Source organism: Sorex araneus, chromosome X, assembly GCF_027595985.1.
Source record: "Sorex araneus isolate mSorAra2 chromosome X, mSorAra2.pri, whole genome shotgun sequence".
Classification (NCBI taxonomy): Eukaryota; Metazoa; Chordata; class Mammalia; order Eulipotyphla; family Soricidae; genus Sorex; species Sorex araneus.
Window position 1 is genome coordinate 233,777,550 of NC_073313.1, and position 23,853 is coordinate 233,801,402.

At 43.7% G+C, this 23,853-nt stretch overlaps 1 protein-coding gene across 1 annotated transcript in view; it reads left to right on the plus strand.

Moving 5' to 3' along the window:
* LOC101541048 (aldehyde oxidase 2) overlaps window positions 1-23,853 on the plus strand; it is an 84,162-nt gene that overhangs the window by 25,474 nt on the left and 34,835 nt on the right. The window contains exons 11-23 of the mRNA XM_055122445.1: window positions 2,218-2,369; window positions 3,834-3,927; window positions 6,230-6,339; window positions 8,152-8,336; window positions 8,872-9,055; window positions 10,953-11,045; window positions 12,985-13,154; window positions 13,744-13,858; window positions 16,448-16,570; window positions 20,094-20,190; window positions 20,658-20,782; window positions 21,387-21,520; window positions 23,507-23,594. Of these exons, the coding sequence (XP_054978420.1) occupies window positions 2,218-2,369; window positions 3,834-3,927; window positions 6,230-6,339; window positions 8,152-8,336; window positions 8,872-9,055; window positions 10,953-11,045; window positions 12,985-13,154; window positions 13,744-13,858; window positions 16,448-16,570; window positions 20,094-20,190; window positions 20,658-20,782; window positions 21,387-21,520; window positions 23,507-23,594 (1,670 nt within the window). The remainder of the gene's footprint in view (window positions 1-2,217; window positions 2,370-3,833; window positions 3,928-6,229; window positions 6,340-8,151; window positions 8,337-8,871; window positions 9,056-10,952; window positions 11,046-12,984; window positions 13,155-13,743; window positions 13,859-16,447; window positions 16,571-20,093; window positions 20,191-20,657; window positions 20,783-21,386; window positions 21,521-23,506; window positions 23,595-23,853) is intronic.

A 23,853-nucleotide genomic window follows, 5' to 3' on the forward strand; every position in this document is an offset into this window, starting at 1 on the left:
GAGTTTCCAAGGATCAAATCCAGGTCAGCTGCATTCAAGGCAAGCGCCTTACCTGTTGTGCTATCACTCCAGCCCCAAGAGAGTGGCATTTTCTAATATAATATGATTAGTGAACTTGGGAGATTCAATTTTAAAATAATCTAGTAATCTAGTAGTATATTTGTTTTTGGTTTGTTTGTTTTCTATTTTCTTTCCATTAAGAAGACACTGAGTAAGTAGAAAAAAAGTAAGAGTCTGATAGGAAACAGATTGGTCTGCCCTGCTCTCCCACAAGAATATTAAAGACAAACAGAAATTAAAGACAAGCTTCAAAGTAACCAAAGCATGCGATGGGTCTGGGATGGGGTCCCAGTATCTTCTCTAAGACTCTGAAAGAAAGATTCAGGACTCCATTTCTGAACCATTTCTGGAAGAAGAAGCAGTTGGTTGCTTTCAAGTAAGAGTTGCTTAGGATCAGGATAAGGAGCAACTGGTATTTTTTCTCCTCAATTCGGAAAGCAAAAATTATTCAGTATATTGTGTGGGTCTATTGGCAGAAAAGGGAGAGTTATTGTACAGAGTACATTTTGAGTATTGATAAAACAAAGCTGCGTGGGAGGGTGAACTCTACTTAAAGATTAATCCACAAAAGAAACATCAAAGCCCACCTGCAAGCTAATAAAAACAAACTAACTACAGTTGACCCCAGGCCCAAAAGGGATGAAGTCAATCTAAGTGTTAGTGATTTATCTACAAACTATGGAGAAATGAAGCATTAATTCTAAACAACTAAGTCGTCCCTTAATTGTCTGAGTGATCTCTTCACTTTCAGAGATTGATCTGAATTCTTTATATCCTTACTAGACATAAAGTCCAAAGCCTGCGCTAAGATCCTAATGGTACACAAGCATGGCTGCAACACTTGTGAACATTGGGAGTTACTTCCTTGCCAGGTAGCAGAGAGCATTGCCAGGGTTAGAGTGATAGTACAATTGGCTGGCACTTGTCTTGCACACAGCTGACCTGGATTCAGTTCCTGGCACCGCGTAGAGTCCCACCAGGAGTGATCCCTGAGGAGTGCAGAGCCGGGAGTAAGCTCTGAGTACTGTTAAGTGTGACCCCAAAACAAACAAAAAAAAAGTGAGAGAATTCAGTTATCCTGAATTTTCTCCCATTGTTCCTATTTTTCTGGTTCCTCCCTAAAGATCCCACCCCTCACAAATCCCCACGTAGGGACTAGAGCAGCTACCAGCATGGGCTATGTAGATTCTAATTTCCCTCTTGGCGCTGACTACTAAGGATTTTCAGCATCAAAACAGTCAGTAGAGGTGCAAGATCTATCATCAAAATATTATTGACACAATTATTTTATTTTCTCTCATTTAATCTGTTTAATAAACTTTTTGCAGTCATATTGACATGCTAGACAATACAACACGTTCTAGAAAACTGCCATAAACAAATTAAGTTTTTGCTTTTAAAACTTTTTTCTTTCTTAGTCACACCCAGTGTTGCTGGTGGGTGTAGGGGAATACTCCCAGCGAGGGCTTCAGGAGACCGTGTAGTATCAGGAATCAAACCATGCATGAAAATTATGGCTCAGCCCTTTATCTTTCTGCCTGTTCTTAAGATATATTATTGATATTTTTTAAAATTTATGGATGTAATACCTAATATTCTATAGGTTCCAGGTGGACAATACAGATGAAAATCTTTACACACTACATTATCATTTTAAAAATTATTAATTATTTTTGTGGTGCCAAGGATTAAACCTAGAACCTCAGGCATGCAAGGCATGTAATTTACCATTGAGCTATATCCCTGGCCCACCTTACTGATTTTAAATGACAGGGAATTGAAATACCTTCAACATTATTTTAATCCAATTATATTATCACACAACAGTTTTGCATAAGTTCTCTGTGACTAGTCAGGTGGGGGTCATGAAAAGTTCCAATAGGATCTGCCACCTGTTTGTTACTGTCACTTCTTCTATCTAATCTTTATGTATAGTCTAAATAAGAGAGGATATGTAACCCTGACTGGAGAGTGGCTTGTGAAATAACTTTCTGCCCAGAGATTCTGCTTTAGTGTTCTCAGAGTGGTTGTCTGTGCTGTTTTAGAGTTCTTGGTGGCCCTCTGTGCAGACAAGAAAAGCATTGCACCAGCCAAACACTAACACCCTGGGCACTATGACCACAATTTATGTTACCTATTAAGGCAATTGCTTTCCAGGTCTGACAATAGGTGCTGGCTGCAGTCTGGCCCAAGTGAAGGACATCTTAACTGAGAAGATTTCCAAGCTCCCAGAGGAGAAGACTCAGACATACCGAGCCCTACTGAAGCATCTGAAGACTCTGGCAGGACAGCAGATTCGGAATATGGCAGTATGTTCTTCAGATCAATCACCAGGCAACCCTCACCCTCTTAACCTCATCAAAACACTGAACTAAGGCATTGGAAGAATCAGTAGGTAGAGAGATCTCAAGAGTCAGGAAATAGTAAATTCTTTACCTCCACCATTCCCTTGAATGATGTTAGAGTGAAGATAGTTGGGAGGAATCTTCCAACCTCTCATTTTCCTCCTCCCATCTCCTTGCCAAGCTCCAGGATATCATAGTTCTCAACAGGAAGAGAACATTCTGGAAACATCTGAAGAGCTTTTCCAAAGGCAACATGTGCTCAACCTCCATATCCCAAGCATCTTTAGTAAACCTTTTAGGGTTTGTAGGAAAGGGATCACATGTATTTTGAGAACCTAATTACATTCCTTTTGCTCTAAAATTTTTTTAATTGAATCACCATGAAATACAGTTACACAATCATGATTGGGTTTCAGTCATACAGTGTTCCAACACCATCCCACCACCAATGTCCCAGTTTCCCTCCTGCTACCTCCTCCCTTTCCCCCCCTCCACCAGCCTGTCCTTATGACAGTAACTTTCCTTCTTTCTCTCTATCTCTCTCCCTTTTGGGGCATTATGATTTGCAATACTGATACTGAAAGGTTATTATGTTTGTTCCTTTACCTAATTACCTACTTTCAGCACACAGCTCTTTTTTTTTTTTTCTTTTTGGGTCACACCCGGCGATGCTCAGGACTGACTCCTGGCTCTGCATTCAGGAATTACTCCTGGAAATGCTCGGGGAACCATATGTGATGCTGGGAATCGAACCTAGGTTGGCCGTGTGCAAATACCCTACCCGCTGTTCTATCGCTCCAGGCCCCTCAACACACAGCTCTTATCCAGAGTGATCATTTCCAACTATCTTTCTCATAGTGGACCCTTCTTTATCTCATTGTCTTCTCCCCCAGCACTTCTTTCTTCTGAGATAAAAAAAAAAAAAGGTCTTAAAGTGTGCCTCCTACATCTGAACGTCATTCTCTAGCTGTGACCCAAAGAGGTTGTGTTAGAGAAGACTACCCTCCTTGTTTCAGATATTAGTACCTTTACCTCTGTTAATGAATTCTAGTCTAAATTCTTTTCTTTGAGGTGGCTCAGAGTTAGATAAAGAATTGTCTGGCTCCTTCCTAGTTGGAAGACAAAGGTCAAGTTTCATCCAAGTGTCTCTACCCCTGAGTGTGGATGCAGATATCATTCTCCCTGGGTGGTGGCAGGCATAGGAGGGGGATTGGGGTTCGGGCCAGTGTAGGATTAAATAAAGGAGAAGCAACTTGTGGAATAGACCAGTGCCTCAGAGTGTTGGTCACCAGCACGCCCTCTCCCACCAGTCAAGCAGGCACAAGTCTCCCCACTCCCTTTTGCCGCCAGATGGAGCATAAGCAGATGTCTGTCTGGGGGCACAGGGCTTGAGTCACCGGATGACTGAGACTGTAACTCTCTCCTTAGTCCTTAGGGGGACATATTATAAGCCGGCATGGCTACTCGGATCTGAATCCAATTTTGACTGTGGGCAACGCTACCCTGAACCTGCTATCAGAAGGTAAGCCCCTCAAAAGCTTGGAACAGCACCGAGAGGGTTGTTTATGGTTTGGTTTTGTGTTTTGAGGAAGCTCTTCAAGCCTAAGTCATTTTATAATGTGGGATGTCCAGTGGAGGAAGCAGGATGATACAGGGAGGTGGAGTGCTTGGTACCATCAGGTGTGACCTCCCAACTCCCCCTGGATCAAGGTCCTGGACCTCGTGTGGTACCAGGGGTGGTGAGCAGAGGTCCTGGGAAGGTGCAGTGGTTGGTGTGCGTGCCCACCCTCAGGTGAGGCCTGCCTGAGGCTTGACTCTTCCCCCTTGTGCCTCACCTTGGCTGTGGGAGAAGACATAGGTGGGGGCACCAGTGCAAAGGCAGCGCCTCCTGGGCCAGGAGAAAGACACTGACGGAATTGAATTTCTGCCTTAGAGAGTCATACCCCGGGGCTGGAGCAATAGCACAGCGGGTAGGGCATTTGCCTTGCACGCAGCTGACCCAGGTTCGAATCCCAGCATCCCATATGGTCCCCCGAGCACTGCCAGGAGTAATTCCTGAGTGCATGAACCAGGAGTAACCCCTGAGGATCGCCAGGTTTGACCCAAAAACAAAAACAAACAAACAAAAAAAGAGAGTCGTACCCCATGACTGCAGCTACTCCAAGGATATCAACATTTTCTTCCCTGGGCACTAACTGTGTGCCAGGCAATCCCCATCCATTGACACTCAGTACAGTCTACCACCCCCACCTCAACATCTCCCCCGACACGCACACACACTCTACCACTGAACCCATTTACAGAGGAAGCATGGGGTAGGGGATCTCCTGTCTGTCTCCAGCACCTACAAACCCCCATCCTGCCCCACAACCCACGAGCCTCCCTCCCTCTATGCTCCCTCTCAGTGACTCCCACCTCCTCTGTGGGCTGGCACCTTCCTGGTCACCGGGAACATGGGGAGCAGTCACACTGCCCACTAAACTGCCCAGAGTGTTTGATTAGAGCCACACACCACTGGCATTAGGGGGACCCAGCCCCTTCCTGATTGGTGAGAGGCCAGAGTGTTGAGGAGAGACCAGCAGAAGGAGGAAAAACTTTCAGACCCCTGGTGAGCTTTGCATAGGGCCCATCCACAGAGGAGCAGGGGGATGTCCTCCCCTAGCCTCGCTCATCGGCCAATCTGCTGAGTCTTCCAGGTCTGTGATCCAAGACGGCCCCAGACCAACCTCAAATGACCAAGAGAGAAAAAGCCAAACATCTGGGCACAGGGCAGCAAGGAGAGAGTGACCTCTATGCAAAGTCCTTTTGGCACTAGGGGTAGAAAGAGGAGCAGCAGTAGTAATAACATTTGTAGTAATAGCAGTAGCAACAGTAGTCATTGTAGTAGCAGCAGTACTAGAACAGTAGAGGAAGCAGCAACAGCAGCAGTAGTAATAGCAGTAATAGCAGCAGTAGCTATCGCAATAGTCATAGTAAGTAGCAGAAGTAGTACCAGGAGCAGCAATAGCAGTAACCAACAGTAATAGTAGCAGCAGTAGTATTAGCAACAACAGTAGTAACATCAGAGTGGTAGCAGCAGCAGCAAGAGTAGTAGCAGTAGCAGTAGTAGTATACTGGGGTGTTGGCTTCTACCTAGGCTTAAGATCTCTCTTTCCCCAATTTTGCCAAAGCCACATCTGCTCTGATCAGGCTCAGCTCAGCTTGAACCCAAGTCAAATGTGCCTGGCTCTGATTTAACCTCCTCACACCACCTTTTGCAAATGCCACACACCGTTCTTTATAGTCAGAGGTACTATTCTGGCTGCTAAATGATAAATGATGGGGCTGAGAGGAGGTGGTGTGAATTGTTCACTTTGCTTAAACAGTGCAAACATCCAGTTTGAGAGGAAACATGGCTGCAAAAACAAAAACAAAAAAGAAAAAGCAAAGCCAATGATTTGAGTTGTTAGGAGTAGTCACAGCCCTGCATTTGCTTCAGTTACACCTTGACCCTGGTCATCGGCTGAGCTAGTTAGTGAGATTTAGTTCACGAACCTCTGCTGCACCATAAGAAAAACTGCCACCTCAACCCTGGGGCTGGCAGACCTTGGAGGTGACAAGACCAGACTTCCCTAGCAGATGTGCTGCAGAGAGAAAAGGAAGTGCCCTGAGCTGTCCCCACCTCACTCTGGGGAGAGATCCAGGAGCCAAACTGACACACTCAGACCTCCGTGTTGCTCTGCGCCAAGGAGGGCGCCCTTTTCTTCCTGACGGTTGACATTTAAAGGACATAATACCTCGAATTACTTATGGCCACTGTGCAGAAATGTCCTTTCCTTCCGCAGAAGGCTCACGGCAGATTCCTCTGAATGACCATTTCCTTGCGGGCTCAGCAAGTGCAGACCTTAAGCCAGAGGAAATTCTGGAATCAGTATTCATCCCTCATTCTCAAAAGGTAAGCAGCTGCCGGGGCACTTTCAAGAATTATTTTTCTCTTTTCAGAACTGAGTTCCATCAACTTTAGAAACCTGAGCACAGATGGAAGGGAAAGAACTGCTTTGGAAACCTGTTCCCTGGCCTTTGTGGCTGGCCCAGCACCCAGGCCCTCAGTCCCCACTGAGCAGGCCGCCCCAGGGCATGGACTTAGCCTTGTTGTTTCAGCTGAGGGATGGGGTCAGCCCAGGGCCTGTAGTCCAGCTTCCAAGGCTGCTTATGCCCTGCAACGGCAGAAATGAACGCTTAAGCTGTGAACGGAGCTTCCCTGCCAGATCCACAGGGAGCCGCAGCTGAGCCCAGACTCCCCAGTCCCACTTGAGTTTAGCCTGTTTGTAGGAACACAGCGTCCTCCAGAGGGTTGCCAGGAGGATCTCTAGGGTGCTTGGGGGCCCCATCTGGCTACAGAGACGCCCTCTGCCCTCATCTGCTCTCTATGTCTATCTCCCAAAATGACACCTGAATTCAAGAGGTCAGTCTTCCCAAAGATAAGCAATATAATGCAGAGAAAGAGGAGAGAGAGAGAGAGAGAGAGAGAGAGAGAGAGAGAGAGAGAGAGAGAGAGAGAGAGAGAGAGAGGTGGAGAGGTTGGGGGATTAAAAGCCAGGAGCCACCTTAGTTATTCGGGAGACTTCTGTTAAATCATACTCCGAGCACCTATAATCCACTATTTCCTTGGCAATGGAAACTCCAAAGCAAGTTCCCTGTCAGGTCAATGTGTCTGTGTCAAAACCCCAAGCAGACTAACAGGCAGACTCAGACGCAAACACCATCAGCCACCGCATACATGGCAGCAGGCAGGGACACAGGTCCCCTCTGTTGGCAGCCCCTGCAATGGTCAGAACGGCGGCCATCTCCCTCCTGACTGGCTACAGGTAGGTGAGTCCTTCGTTGCTCCTCAACAGCAGAGCAAAATGGAAATATGGCAGTTTCTACAAGCCCAGAAGAAGTGCAGGGCATCTCTTTCTCCCTTTCAGCACCTGGCATTTGAAAGCACCTGTGTTCAGAGGGCCCTGTCACCCTCTTGGGGAAGAAAGAAGGTGTGATCCCTGGAAATGAGAGTGCCTGGGATGGTTCAAAACCAGGTGGCCACAGGGAGGTTTGCGTGCAAGGCATCTTGACTTCAAATGTAAAGTGCAGGGAGCAGGAGAGTTTGTACAGAAGGGAAGGCACCCACCTCCCAGCCAGCCCAGCTTCCATCCCCGCACTGTATATACAGTGGTTCCCTGAGCATCACCAGGAGGGCACTCCTGAGCACAGAGCCAGGAATAGCCCTCATGCACCATTGAGTGTGTCCTTCCCCCAAAAAATAGGAAAACTGCATGCTGAACCCTGATCCTTGATGGCGTCAGGGCATGGAGGGTGGGTTTGTTTAAGAGAACTCTATCTCTGTGAACAAGAAAGCAGCCAAGTTGTTCTCTAATTCTGCAATTAAAAGGATGCAGAGGGGGCTGGAGTGATAGCACAGCGGGTAGGGCGTTTGCCTTGCACACGGCCGACCTGGGTTCAATTCCCAGCATTCCATATGGTCCCCTGAGCAGTGCCAGGGGTAATTCCTGAGTGCAGAGCCAGGAGTGACCCCTGTACATCGACGAGTGTGACCCGAAAAGCAAAATAATAATAATAATAATAATAATAATATAAATGGATGCAGAGTGTCCTATGTGTCCCTCTTGAGTTAGTCAACACAATTTATTAGTGTCACTGGGATGCAGAAAGCACACCCTTAGTCTGAGTGTTATCTGATAACCCCAAATGGCTTTTGTTTCCACAGTGGGAATTTGTGTCAGCCTTCCGACAGGCTCCGTGCCAACAAAATGCTGTGGCCGATGTGAATGCTGGCATGCGAGTCCTGTTCAAAGAAGGCACAGATGCCATTGAGGACCTGAGCATAGCCTACGGAGGGGTGGGGGCAGCCACGGCCAGTGCACACAAGACCTGCCAGCAGCTCCTAGGAAGGTGAGCCACGCCCTGGGGGAGGCGTGGCCTGAGAATAACTCAAGGACTTTGACTCTGGCCAACGTAGGTGGGGCCCTAGGAAGTTGGAGACGCCTCTGAGTATGTAGAGTCTCTGCTCTTCTTTCTGAGCATTTGCCACATGAATCAGGTCTGGTTCTGTTGTGATTAAGTAGATGCCTCTGTGGAAGAGAGAGATAACAGAAATGGCCCAGGTCTGGATTCATCCAGTCCTCTTCTTTACACACATCAACACCCCAGCAAGCTCACAGTGGGCGCTGTTTCTGCCTCTGGTAGGAACTGAGTACATGGTCCCATGGAATAGGTCCCACCCTCACTCCCCATGACCCCGGGGTTAGTCTCCCAGGATTTAGTTCTCCTTAAGGGCTTGACTGGATGATTTCTAAGTGCCCTTCCAGATCATATGGGAAACTCCAGTGTCTTTAAGTCACCATCATCCAATACCTGGAGCAGGCCTTAGAATTGAGGCCACCCTTTAGCTGGTTTCTTTCTGCCTCTAACCATGCCCGCCCTCTAGGCGATGGAACAAAGTGATGCTGGACGAGGCTTGCAGGCTGCTTCTGGACGAAGTCTCCCTCCCTGGCTGGGCTCCCGGGGGAAGGGTGGAGTTCAAGAGGACCCTGCTGGTCAGCTTCCTCTTCAAGTTCTACCTAGAGGTTCTGCTAGAGCTGAAGAAGCTAGAGAAGCTGCCCTTCATGATTGTGAGTGCTCTGGCTGCTGGGTGCTCCTTCCACCCTCGGCTCCCAGCTGTCCTGCAACCTTTGTGAACTGTCCCGTTACCCTTACCTATCATCTGACCTTAACTGTCACTGTTCTGGGGCAAGACTTGCCAGTGCCCAGTCATCCCCACCTGAAGGGACCACCTGAGACTCAGTATGTGAACCCACCTCAGTCCACAGCTCAGCACTGAGCACTGTAGCAGGAAATCTGTCTGGGGACTCAACTCCCGTGGGCATTTTTTTTTTCCCTTTAAAATCCAACTTTACAGCCCTGCAAAGTTGGATTTTAAAGGGAAAAACCCCTGCAGAGAGATAGTACAGGGGTTAAGGCTTTTCTTTGCTTTGTGCATAGAAAAACCTGATTTAATCCCTGATTCAATCCCCAGCACCTAATATGGTCCCCCATACACCATCAGGAGTGATTCCTGAGCACAGAGTCAGGAATAAGCCCTGAGCACAGCCAGCAGTGGCCCAAAACCAAACAAAAACAAACAAAAAAGCAATTTTATTCACATACAGCCTTATAAACCAATGTTACCTCTGTAAGTGAAAATGAGAGGCCAGAGAAATTGTACTGCATGTAAGCCTGGCACTGATCAAGCCTGACAATCCCCTGTACATACAGTCCCCTGAGCACTGTCAGAATTAAGCCCTGAGCACAAAGCCAGGAGTAAGATCTGAGCACTGCCAGGTATAGTCCCTAGAACTAAGTCACTAAATAAATAATATGAAAATCAACTTTGCTAAGAGGAAACAGCATATTAAAAGCACCTGTTTCCATTCAGTGTGTTCTGATAAATATGCAGACCTCTGGAGCTACCCCCTCAAACAGTAAGTATTTCCATCCTGCTAAAAATTCCTCCTTCAGCAGACAAACCTCCCTCTCCTGCTCCAGACAAGCACAGATGTGCCTCCCGGAGCAATCTATTTGATGGACCTAGTCTAGCATTTTATAATCAATATGAAATGTAAGATAAAAATTTTATTTTTCAAAACTACAGAAACGTATTTAAGTAGTTTCTAGATTTTCTGAGTAAGAATTCATGGAATAAATTAACCAAACCAAATCTCTCACCTTTCTGCCTCCACTTTCATCCTCCTCCTCCCTCTTCTCTCCCTCTCTTTCCCTCCCCTCTCTTCCCCCTGACTGCATTTCACCCAGCTATGTACTCCTTGGCCCTCTGTCACAACATTTCCTCAACAGAGGTTCTTAAAGTGCCACATTTTCATTCTCTCAGAAGAAGCAACCACTGACTGGGACAATCCTCACTGACATTTAATTTCTGAATCAAGAACCTTGATGTGTTTTGTTTCAGTGACTCCCTAGTGAACTGTCCCTCTTTCACTGCCCTCCCCAAAACACTGTCACTGAGAAAATCCCTCAGGTTCTTTCCTGTCCCAGGAACTCCAGGTTCTTCTGGGAGGGCTTATTTAACCACCGTTTTCTTGTTATTCTCCTGCTTCTGCCTGCCCACTCCACAACCCTTTCGTCCTCAGAGTGATTAAAGATCAGACTCAAACCAGTCAGTCCAGTTCCTCACTGTGTGGAAGGGAAAGCCAGAAATACTCAGAAAGTGGGCCAGAGAGGTAGTAACAGGGGCTAAGGCATTAATGTTGCAGTGCTACAATGCCAGTTTGATCACTCCTAGGAACAGCCAGGAAAAGCCCCTGAGCACTGCTGCATGTAACTCCTCACCCCATCTTTTTCAGAGATTGAACCCCTGGGAGGAAATGTGAAGGATCCCCTGACATTTTAGCTTTATGGATACACCGAATCATTTTCACAGAAATCAGAGCCGAATCATTTTCACAGAAATCAGAGCCCAGCTTAATCAAAGGCTAACAAACTTCTCTGTTGTTGTTTTGACTCGTCTCTCAGGACAGCAGCCGTTATCCTGATGTATCAGAGAAATATCTAAGTGCTCTAGAAGATTTCCCGATAACAGTACCCCAAGGAGTCCAAAGGTACCAGGTCAGTGAGCTTAATTAAACAGCGACCTTGGAATTCTTAAATAAGCTTGTGAATAGCAAAAGCTTTGGATTTTGGTTTTTCCTTCTGAATTTCTAGCTACTACTCCCAGATTAGTTCTTTGTTTAGGCTTAGTTAATGAGATGCTGGGATCTCAGATCTGGCCTGAACTGGTGTGATCAATCTAAAGACCAATCATTGGATTGTTTTGGGACCTTTATTTGGAGAGTAGCTAGGCAGGAGTGGGCGGGAGGAACAGAGAGTAGCAAGGTTCAACCTGCTGGCTTCAGATTCAAGGTTCAGATTGCTGATGTTTGATCTCCAGACACAAAACCAGAGTCCTGTAAATCACTAAATTCACCCTTTTTGAAGGACAATTTAGAAAGTATTAGGTGCCAGAGAGATAATACAGGGGTCACGGCTCTTGGTATCCATGCCTCCAACTCTGGTTCAAATCACTGGCACCACATATCATTCCCAAAGTACCACCAGAAGTCACTTGAAGCACATAGTCAGGAATAGCCCCTGAGTACTGCATTATGACCTCCAAACAAACAAGCAAAAAGTATCTTTATTAGAGTACAACCTTTTTCCCACACTACATACCTCTACCCTGAAAAGTCCCCACATCAACACATTCTCCATCTCCTGCTACTCCCAGTGATGTTCCTGGGCCCATTTAAAGAAAGTAAAGTGTAACTTACCAACTACACAGATGGGGTGGGGGACCGGAGCGGGGGGCAGGGCGGGGTGGAATGGGAGGTTTACTGTGGTTCTTGGTGGTGGAATACAAGCACTGGTGGAGGGATGGGTGTTCGAGCATTATGTAACTGAGACTTAAGCCTTAAAGCTTTGTAACTTTCAACATGGTGATTCAATAAAAAAATAAATTAAAAAAAAAAAGAAAAAAAAGAAAAGGCAGAGTTAGAGGATCCCTACCCCCACCTCACATGTGTGTCAATATTCAAGTTGACTCTCAGGCTTTTGGCTTAGTTTTCGGCCTTCCAACCTTAGTAATCGGTTCATGTCATACATCATCACAATCTCATATGTGAACAGGTTAATCATTGCAAAGGTGAAAAAGCAGGATCAGGAGAACCTTGAAATCTAAAAGAAATCTTGAAATCTAAAAGAGGTACAGGGGCCAGAGCGATAATACAGCAACTAGGGTGCTTGCCTTGCACAAAACTGACCCAGGTTCAATTCCTAGCCCCTCCTTTATTCACCTGAGTGCAGAGCCAGGAGTAACTCCTGAGCATCACCAGATGTGCCCCTCCCCCAACACACACACACACACACACACACACACACACACACCACACACACAAAAGAAATAGGTATAAGAAAGAAGATGCCAAAAAGATAAGCTTGGAAGTCCTCACCCACTGTCTAATTTTGCCAAAAGGTTGGCCATAAGTCATTGCCACTGAAATGACAAGTCCCTGATCTGGTTGCACCAGTAAGTTTCATGCTCCTCATGTGCCCAGCTCCAGGATTTGTTGCTCCAGAGTTGACGATCTGATTTCTCAATCTTGAATCAGGAGGGCTGGTCATCAGCCAGGCCACTTCTGAAGAGTAAAGGGCAAGTCATCCAACTAGCAACAAACAGCTCAGTAAACCCTCAGATAATGGCTTTAATAACTTTATTGTAAGATAGAACAATTTTCACAAATTTTCTCTTACTGAAGTACTTTTTGATAATTCCATTTGCCATTTTGTGGTAACAAACAGTAAAAAATAAGTTATTTTGTGCTGGCTGAAGGGGCAGGCATGGTTGGGGGGAGAACAGGAAACAGTGGTGATGGAAAAGTCACACTGTTGGTGGGATTGGTGTTGGAACATTGAAGGCTATAAACAACTGTGTTATAAACAGCTTTTTAAAACATGGTGTTTAAATAAAGTTAGGGGAGTAGGGAATGGCGATTCTTGCTTTCCTCTGCAGAGTGTGGATTCTCAGCAACCTCTCCAAGATCCAGTTGGACGCCCTATCATGCACTACTCAGGTCTTAAACATGCCACTGGTGAAGCTGTATTTTGTGATGACCTCCCCAAGGTGGATAAAGAACTTTTCATGGTTTTGGTGACCAGTACCAGAGCCCATGCCAAAATCATGTAAGTAAATACAAAGCTTCTTAAAAGCCTTTTAAATGCACTCTGGGAATTTCCTCAGAAGTATGCACCTTGTTTTCCTATAATGTTCTACACTCCAAAAATCCAAAATGAAGAATTAGAAGAAGAGTCATCAGACAGAAGAGCACTAAGGATGGGCACCTGGAACTGGTAATCATGAGAGAAAAAAAAAAGCTATAATTTTAAGATCCTTTTCTTCCATACAAATCATGCAAAATCTCCTGCTACAGCCTTCGGGGTAACTTTCAGAGTAACCCTGAGTAGAGCTGAGGGTCAGCTGGCAATAAAACACTGGGATACTTCCTAACTGGATGATAAGTGATCAGCATTTTAAGCTTCTTAAAGATTCCCCTTGCCACACTGCCCCCAACCCAAGCATCCTTCTCAGCAGCTAGAGACTACTGAACCCTCTCCATGGCAGGTCAGCTCTGAGAAGTCAGGGCCTACTCTGGACCATTGTTACATATTTTAATTTTCAACCATTCTCTATCCTTGCCTCAGATTTGGTGCTCTCAAGACCAGCTGATCTCTACTTCTTAAATATTTCTTTCTTTCTTTTCTTTTCTTCCAGATCAATTGATTTTTCTGAGGCCCTTGAACTGCCAGGGGTGGCTGATGTAGTAACAGCTGAGGACATTCCAGGCACTAATGGTGTTGAAGGAGACAAATTATTGGCTGTAAATGAGGTATAGAACATGCTTTCCGGATGATTATTTGTGCAGAATACACCAGAGCACCACCTCCAATCAATTTACATTGCCTCTTAGCACCCTGCCATCAGCTGGTAGAAGCACCAATTTTTTCAGCTTCTCTTTAGCTCTAACACCTTCATTGAGGCGGTCCCTTTTTTTGGATCAAAAATAATATATGGAAATGGAAAATTTGTCCTCCAAAAATAAGTCCCAGTTCTACTAGTAGGCTCTCTAGAGTCCATTTATCCTCACCTGAAGAATAAATACAGGAATTGACCTATATCATGTAAAATGCTCTAGAGAAATCTAGGAACTGGGGAAATAGTGCAGTGGATAGATGCTTTTCTTGCACATGGCTTACCTGGATTCCATCCCTGGCACCTCACATGGTCCCCCAAGCCCCACCAGGAGTGATCGCTGAGTACTGAGCCAGAAGTAAGTCCTGAGAATTGCCAAGTGTGGCCAAACAAAACAAAACAAAACAAAACAAAAACAATCTTAAAATGAAAGTACAAAAACAATCACTATTATTTACATGTAACCTTCTGCCTTCCTGGACTGCTACCACCACCCCATAACTCCCAATTTGTCTTCGGATTTTTAATAAAATTTCTCCTGCTCTCTTTGACCCCTTAATTTGTCCCGCAGTCATTCATTGACTATTTGCTACAGGAGCCAGACAACCAGATTCATGTTCCAGCTCTGCAGCTCACCAGCTGTGTGCTATGGTACATCTGTAAAATGTAAATAATCACAGCTCAGCACCTCATGTGTTTCTATTGAGACTTATATGAAGAGATATATGAAAGACTCGTATGACAGTGTCTGATAGGCAGAGGGCTAAGTGCTCGCTTTAATTGTCTCATCTCCATGAGTCCAGCACAGGTTATTTTCCCTCTGGCCATGGAACTGTCAGTCACTGTTTTGTGTTGCTGTTGTTTGGTTTGCTTTTTTTTTTTTTTATTTTGGCTCTACTCCAGATATGGAGGTTGGCTATTATTTAGGAGTTGTGTTATCTGCTTGGGCTGCCATCTCGAAATTTCACAAACTGGGCAGTTTCAAAAATAAAAATATGAGCTGAAGAAATATCATGCACTGCTTTGCTTGTGTGATACCCCATTTTGATCCACAACACCACATAAGCATCACTGAGCATTACTGAGTGTGACCTTAGTGACCCTAACCACTTCTGGGGTAACCCAGGTGATCCCCAGCACGGAAGTTCTGCATCCTCGGGCCCTAGCACTCAACCATTGAGCCTAATTGGCTGAATGTCACCAGAAGTCACCTCGAAGCCCCATGACTGTTGTTTGGGAGATGCCCCCACACCCCCAAAATTAGAAATTTATTTTCTTACAGCTCTGGAGGCAGGAAAGTACAAGATTGTGATACTGGCAGGTTTGGTTTCTCTCGAGGCTTTTCTTTCTGACAATTGTCCTCCTCCTATTCTCAAGTGGCCTTTTCTCTGTGCAAGAACCTCCCTACCTCGCTGCTCTCTTCTTTTTGTAATGACAACAGTGACATTAAATTAAAATGTCACAATCTTTTTTTTTTTTTTGCAGGGGCAGAGGGTGGGTGGGAGGGTGCATGTCAGTGCTCCTGTCTCTGCACTCAGGGGTCTGCACTTCTGGTGTGCTTGTGTATGTCAGGGATTGAACAAGAGACAGCTGCACAAAAGGCACATCACCTGGACTCTGTACTAGCTGCTGTACTATATCTCTAGTTCAATTTTTACCTCCTCCTTTATCTCCAAATAATACTCACATTACAGATCAGGACCTTAGCCTGGGAATTAAGGTGATGGGGTGGTGAAAGTAAGGAAAACAGTTCAGTCCATTGTAACTCCTGTTATACCCTTTAAAGGATTAAATGATACCATGACAGGAATACATGTGATACAAGTATACAAAAGGATACAGCAGATTCAGGTCATAGCCACTGCCCACATCTATGTTTGGACTTATATTTGTTGAGTAAATATTCAGTGGAACCTCTATGCTCTTTAAATTCTTTTTAATTAAAATTCAAAAATAAGCTTTATCCACGCATATGTAAAAGTCTACCATAGTTATTATCATTCAATGATGTAAGTTTCTGTCTAAAAATAGAATGTTGTTATTTGATATGGCTTTGTAAGCAGTTGGGCCTGGAAATTTTCACAACATTTTCTATTAAATTAGTTGTAATAGCATTCCCTAAAAGATAGCATACAAAAGCAAACAAAACCTGAACTCTCAGATATCAAAGAAAGGATGAATAGGATGGTAGCTATAAGATACGATCAGAGGGGCTGGAGTGATAGCACAGGAGGTAGGGTATTTGCCTTGAACACAGCTGTCATGGGTTCGATCCCCAGAATCCCATATGGTCCACTCATGCACCACCAGGAGTAATTCCTGAGTATAGAGTCAGGAGTACCATGAGTAACCCCTGGTCATAATTGCTGGTTATGACCACCCCCCACCAAACACACACACAGAAAAAATTTAAAAGTTTGAAAAAATTTTAAAAAGATACCATCCACTGGTAAGGCTGATGTAAACCCAGAATTTTCTCTTAGCTCCATGAATGTTCTTCCTACAGGTGTTTTGTGTGGGCCAGATCATCTGTGCTGTTATTGCAGAGACAGAGATACAAGCTAAGAGAGCAATTGAGAAGGTAAAAGTTACATATGAAGATGTGGAGCCAGTTATCTTCAGCATTGAGGTGAGCAGAGCTGGTTGATTTCTCCTGAAAGGTTGAAGTATCATAAGCATCTTCGTAACTTCCCAATGCAAGGCTAAACTGATTCTCTAATTTTCTTGTGTGGAAATATCAAACTTGTCTGGAAAACTCAGTTTTCTCTGGATGCTATTGCTTATATGAATTGCAATTAATTTTGGCTCTAAGAAACAATAGGAGAAAATAACTGACCTTTCTTCTCACATTAGAAAGTCAAGAAAAGGTCAGTCTAAGGTTTATGTGTGAAGTATCTAAGCCCCCTCTATGCAGCTGTTTCATGGGTTTTTATTTTCCAGGTCACTTTGGTTCACAATAATCACTGAAAGTCTGGCCTCTAAGTTCACTTCCAGATAGCAGAGAGGATTAGGTGATAAAGAAGGGCACATCACTTCCCTTTAAGTTCACATCCCAGAAGTTATACTTGCCTTCCCACATCCCACTACAGCTGACAACAGAAAGGGGATCCAGGAAATACAGATTTTAGTTTCCCACTAAAATTTAGAGTATCTTTTGCTTGTGGAAGATAATGAAAATGGCAAGTGAAAGCAATAATCTTTCTTAAGAATGGTGCCCTGCAGCAAAGGGACTTCCATGAGAGAATTCTACAGACATTTGGGGTCTAAATGATGAAATGTTAATACCATTTCTCATTAAAAACAATGAAGTTAGAATAGGAAATTCAAGTGTGAATGGGTCCTCAGGTTCTAACTCAATGTTAAAAGTTCATTTATTTGAGGCTGGAGAGATAGCACAGTGGGTAGGGCGTTTGCCTTGCACACTTTTCGATTCTCAGCATCCCATATGGTCCCCTGAGCACCGCCAGAAGTAATTCCTGAGTGCAGAATCAAGAGTAACCTGTGTGCATTGCCAGTGTGATCCCCCAAAAAAAAGCAAAAAAAAAAAAAAGTTCATTTATTTGTGATGAAAAAATACAAAATTTTAAAAGATACTAGCAGGGCTAAAGCAATAAATAGTAGAGCAGATAGGGCTCTTTCCTTGCATATGGCCCACCTGGGTGTAATTCCTTACACCTCAGATGTTCCCTGAGCCCTGCCAGGAGGGAATCCTGAGCACAGAGCCTGAGGTAAGCCCTCGATTAAGCCCTAAGCACCATCAATTGTGGCCCCCCAAAACAAAAAATTAAATTAAAATAAAAGATACTAGAAATTCATGTGAATATTTGATTTGTTTTATTTAGGTCTTCAAAGCAATATTCTAACAGGTTGGGGAACACTCCCACTTGGTGGCCTACACTGGGTGATGCTACACTGGGAGCCATGTGATACTTGGCATCAAACTTGAATTTAAAATATGCATAAAATGTATAACTTGCTCAATTTTCAAAGAATTTAAATGGTCATGTTTCTTAATATTTCTAAGTCAAATCAACTGTTCCAAACCCCCATTTTGCCAAGATTGTAAACCTTGGCATTTGTCTTGTCTCATTTCCTGTCCTTGAGTTGTGCTATGATCCTCATATGGACGTTTAAACCCATTATTTCAAATGTCTCCCATTTCCTCGAGCAGGAAATGGAACATAGAAGACACCCCCATTAAATATCCTGGGACTCAGAATATTTAGAGACATCGCACTCCCTCAGAGTACAACTGTCTAGAATCAACAAAAATTAGATAACAACGTAGTCGTGCATACTGACTTATTCATCTATCCATTAATTCATTTATGTGACTCTCTCTCTCTCTGTGAGGTTATAGATAAAGGCACAATTAAGTTACCTAATGTCTCTGTTATGAGGAAGAAATATTACTTTTTCCTCATCTGTAAAATGCAGGTAATAATAATACCCATCTTACTGGGTTGTTGTAAGACCAAGAATTAATACATGTAAAGAACTTGGAAGAGTGCCTGGCACATAGTGCTCACTAAATAGCACATATTATAATAATATTATACTATCGTGACACATTTATAAAACATAATAAACATACTGCTACATGTACCCCAAGCTAGATGTAGCCCAACTTTACTAGTGACTTTTTGCCAATTGCTAATTAAGATGTTTCTGAAAACCAACTCTAAGCCTGAAAGCTATATTCATTATTTAATTAGGATGACATTGAGAGAGTTATTTTCATCTCTCAACCCAGTGACTTCAGCTAGAAAATAGAGATCATAGTAGAATGTATAAAATAGTGTATTTTGGTCAGTGCAAGACACAAATCTAGCACTCATTAAGTATTAGCTGCTCTCATTATTATCATTATCATCAGTTGCAAAGTGATAGACCTTAACACTATCAGGGTGTGGGGCCAGAGAGATACAGTATAATAGGTAGGGCATTTACCTTGCACATGATTGATCTGGGTTTGATCCCATGCAACCATATGGTCCCCTAGGCACTGCCAGGAGTGATCCCTGAGAAGAGTTAGCCCTAAGTAGCACTGGGTGTGATCCCATTCCCTGCTTCTCCCCCCTCCCAAAAAGTGGAGGGGGAAGACTACTGGAGCATAAGAATGCAGAGACATGTGCTTTTTTTTTTTTTAATAAAAGGAGGAAACAAACCTGGTAGTGCTTGGACCTCTAGACAAGTGCAATTTTGTGGGTTTCTTTTGGTTTGGTTTGGTTTGGTTTTGGGACCACATGCCTGGCAATACTCTGAACTCAGGGATCATTCCCAGGGACCATATGGCATACCAGGTATTGAACCTAGGTCAGGTGTATCGCTCCAGCCTCAACAAGTGCAATTTTTTTTCTTTCTGGCTCACACCCAGGGATGCACAGGGGTTACTCCTGGCTCTGCACTCAGGAATCACTCCTGGTGATGCTCAGGGAACCATATGGGATGCTGGGAATCGAACTCAGGTTAGCCACATGCAAGGCAAATACCATACCAGCTGTGCTATCGCTCCAGCCCCAACAAGTGCAATTTCGAAGTATAGAAACACCTTGAGTCTAGAAACTCTGCAAGAATTACATGTCATAGGTCAATCAACAGGACCTCAAGATAGAGAAGGGTCCAGCGTTCATGTGTAAGTAAGTTTATTAAATTGTCAGAAAAATAAAGAGCAGAACTAAAAGCTAGAAATTCCTCATAGGTGGGCCAAAAACTCAAATAGAACAATCTTCCTGTGATGCCTTTCAGGCCCTATTCTGCTGGAGATGACTGTGAATTTGAGCCTTCTCTCTTAACACCAACTCAAGCCTTTCAGATCCCTGAAAACCATTTTTGTAGTCCCTTTCTTGTCCATCCACCCACTCCCACCTCCAAGTGGCATGCTTCCTACGGAAGACCAGTAGGAATTCTTAGTGTTCCTCTAACCCTGTTGGTTTCCTCTGTGACCTGGAAGACATTCCCTCTGTATCTCTTTGTTATAAGTTAGTTATTCTACTGCTGCCCTGTCTGCATGATTTCTTTTGTGGGCTGTAAGAGATTCTTTACAGTGTTTATAGTGTTTTCAATAGTTTACTGGCTTTTGATGGGAAAAAAATTGACTGTGGGAGAAAAAATGAAGAAATTGACTTTTGTGGTTTTCCCCTGTCATTCAGGATGCCATCAAACACAACTCATTTCTATGCCCTGAGAAAAAGCTTGAACAAGGGAACATTGAGGAGGCATTTAAAAATGTTGATCAAATTGTTGAAGGTAAGAACTCAGGACATTTAAGAGAATCTTTGTGTCCTTCTATTCTGAAGCAGATGCCAAGGACATTGGATTTCCTCTCAGTAAGACCAGGCTCTGGAGTCTTGACACTTTGCCAAATTTTTCTTACATTTTTTTTCCTCTCAAAATGTGTGTGTGTGTTGTGCTGTTTCTGCGGTGAGGGTAGGGGTGAGTAGCAACAGAATAAATACAGTAAACATCCCCAAGAGCCTGATTAGTCAAAGGAAGACCAAGGAATGGACCCTGGCATTTTTAACTTATCCAGAACTGTGGTCTCTGAGACAAATTGTCCTCAAGTGCCCCAAAACAAATGTCTGACACATCAGTTCTTTAGTCAGGACATAAGCAAATTGGCCAATCCATCAATTATCTTTGCTTTTAAATTCCCAAAATGGCAGTTTTTAACCCTTGCATGCCTTTGGGGATTTCTCTGTGCTTGCCCTGAACAGGAGAGGTCCATGTGGGAGGACAAGAACACTTCTACATGGAAACACAAAGGGTGCTTGTGGTTCCAAAGATAGAGGACAAAGAACTGGACGTGTATGTGTCAACACAGGATGCAGCCCATGTGCAGGTAAATTTATTCCCTAATTCCATCCTGCTATTCCATCCTCAGAACCTTGAACTTGGCTGCCCTTGTACCACAGAAGCTTAACATCAAGTAGAGCAAACAAAACTCTGAAGCTTTTCTCAAATTTTTTAAAGCTTTTTAAAATTTTTTCTGATCTTGACAAGAATAAACCACACTCTCAGTTTATAGGATACATTCAGTTGCATCATGCTAAAATAATCTCTATGATTGAAAGACAACCCTAATTATTTCTGTTCTTAATTTTTCTTTAAAATAATTATGACAACCATTAGAATAGCACACTTTAGTATGCCTTTTGTTTCCTGACATAAATTTATCTTAGTTCAGCTAAAAGCTTATCATTTTCTTAGTAGTTTGTCAGGAGTTTGGATATTTTCACCTCCTTGAGACTTTGTGGACACCGTCCTATGAGGATGAATGTGTGTGAACTCAAGAGATTCCACCAGATTGAGACCATCTCCATTTCTTTTATTTACTTTTTCACTAACTATACATGTGGATTGATTTTTTTGTTGTTGTGATGTGTTTCTGAACATAAAGTTTTCTTTGCAGTTTCTAAAACCCTCTTATGATCTCACATTTACAGAAAATAGTGTCCTCCACTTTAAACATCCCCCTCAACAGGGTCACATGCCATGTAAAGCGCGTAGGTGGAGGCTTTGGTGGGAAGGTGGTAAGACCGTCTGTTTTTGGAGCTATTGCAGCTGTTGGTGCTTTCAAGTAAGTGTCCTGGGGGAATACCAGCCGGGGTGGAATGCAAATGACACAAAGTTCAGGGTCCTTCATTGGACTGAGGAGGTCTTGAGTGGCTGTCACAAACATCCAGGTGTCCTTGGGCCACTCAGGCTCAGGCCCTTCCTTATAAAATATCTGTAATGATGCCCACACTCCTGGAAAAATCCAGTGTACACAGATTTTTGAATCAACTAATGTATTATAAAAAGGAAACATCCCTGAGCCACAGGGAAGGTGACGGGACAAGGGTGGGGTCAGTCACCCGTCCACGTGCAGTGCCAAAGAGGAAGCTGCTCCCCCACTTTTCCTTCCTGCTCTCAGCCACAGACAGGGAGGGGTGAGGAAAGAAAGGCTCCCATTCTCTGCCTCCCTGCACCCGGAAGAGCTGGCTCTTGAGTGTGTGCTCAGTGGGTGGATGACGTTGGAAGGCTCGCTCCTTTGCTATTCATGCCGGGCGCGGCTGACTTCTCTGCTCCTTGTTTATTTCCTATGGCTCAAAGGTTCCGCTTCCTTTGACAGCGTCTGTGGCATTCAGAGCTCGGGCCTAAAGCATTCACATATGTGCCTCTTCTACAATAAGAGGTGGAAAAACACAGAACTTGAATCTAATCTCCACTCTTTCTTTGTATACTCACCAGGGACTCTGCAAGGAGTCATCCGTTCATTACACTCCTGCCAGCCTTTGTGCCTCTCAGATGTGATTGCACCTTAAATTCATCTTCAGGGTGCTTAAATCCCAGAGCCAAGGCTACCCCCTACTGACCCAGTTATCAGCTGATTAAAATTTCCCCTCAGGTTCCAAAACACAGCCAGGTGTGACACTAGTGCCTTGAGATGTGTATTGTTGTACTACACACTTGTCGTCCAGAGTAGTGTTCACAGACCTGATTTTTAAGGATATCCTGAGCTCATGGAAATCCCTGTCCTCATTGCAGACCTCCCTCATCAGAATCACCTAGGGAGGGCCTCAAACTGTAATTTTACTGAGGCTGCAGATGATCCCCACCATTAAAGACTAATGTTAGAACTGTGATTCTCTTTGTGTACCTGATATGGAGCATCAGAATCACTAAGAAAAATGCAGATTCTACTGCCCACCCCATATCTATGGAATTTAAATCCTAGTGCTAAAGCCAAGGAATATGCATTTTCACCAGCTTTCCAGGTGATACTTGTATGCTCCTAAATCTGGAAACCTCTGCCCTATCTATAAAGAAGTGCAGAGCTCCTAGGGCCCAAATCAAAGTTACACATATGGGTGAAATTAAAGATACTTATACAGACATCCTAACATAGTAGCTTAACTTTTCTTTTCTTTTTTTTTTCTTTTTCTTTTTTTTTTCTTTTTGGGTCACACCTGGAGATGCACAGGAGTTACTCCTGGCTTTGCTCTCAGGAATTACTACTAGTGGTGTTCGGGGGACCATATGAGATGCTGGGATTCGAACCCAGGTCGGCCGCGTGCGAGGCAAATGCCCTACCCACTGTGCTATTGCTCTAGCCCCATTAACTTTTATATTCAAATGTTATGAAGTTTTTATCTATCTTTTCATATCCTTTGTCCTTTGTAGCTAGTAGCGAAGAATACAAATGGCTCAGTCTGGGTGAGCATCAAATTTGAACTAAATGAACCTAACTGATGAGAGATAGTCTCTTTAACTAGATCTCCAATCAGGAATCTTTAGGTCACAGAGACATACACAAATTCAGATCAGTGCCTATAGCATTATGAATTCAGTAAATATATGTAGGATGAATGAATGATTAGAAGAATAAATGTTTGGATAAATGAGCAGGAGGGTGGAGGGTAAGGAGCTGAGTAGAAAGGTGAATAGAGATGGGTGGATAAGCAGTGAAATTAACAGATCTATAAATAAATCAGTGGATGGTAGGTGGTGGATGGATGGATGCATGCTTGAATGAATGGGTCATGAGAGAGACAAGAATCTGACTAAAATTTGTCTTCTTAAGAACTGGTCATCCCATTCGGCTTGTTCTTGATCGTGAAGATGATATGCTAATAACTGGGGGAAGACACCCATTGTTTGGAAAATATAAAGTGAGTATTAAAGAAAAGTTATTTACATATGTCATTTGTTTGAATTTGTATTATTTTGATTTTTCTGGATTCCGAAAACAAGTGATCTTAACATGTACATTAAATGAGACAATATTCTTTTTTTTCTCTTCCTATGATGGAAATTAAACCCATCAATTTCTATAGAAATTTAACATCAATTAAAATTGAACACATAAATTTCAAGTAATGATATAAATGTTATTAAAGGAAAAGATTTACCTAGTTCTTTCTCAAATCC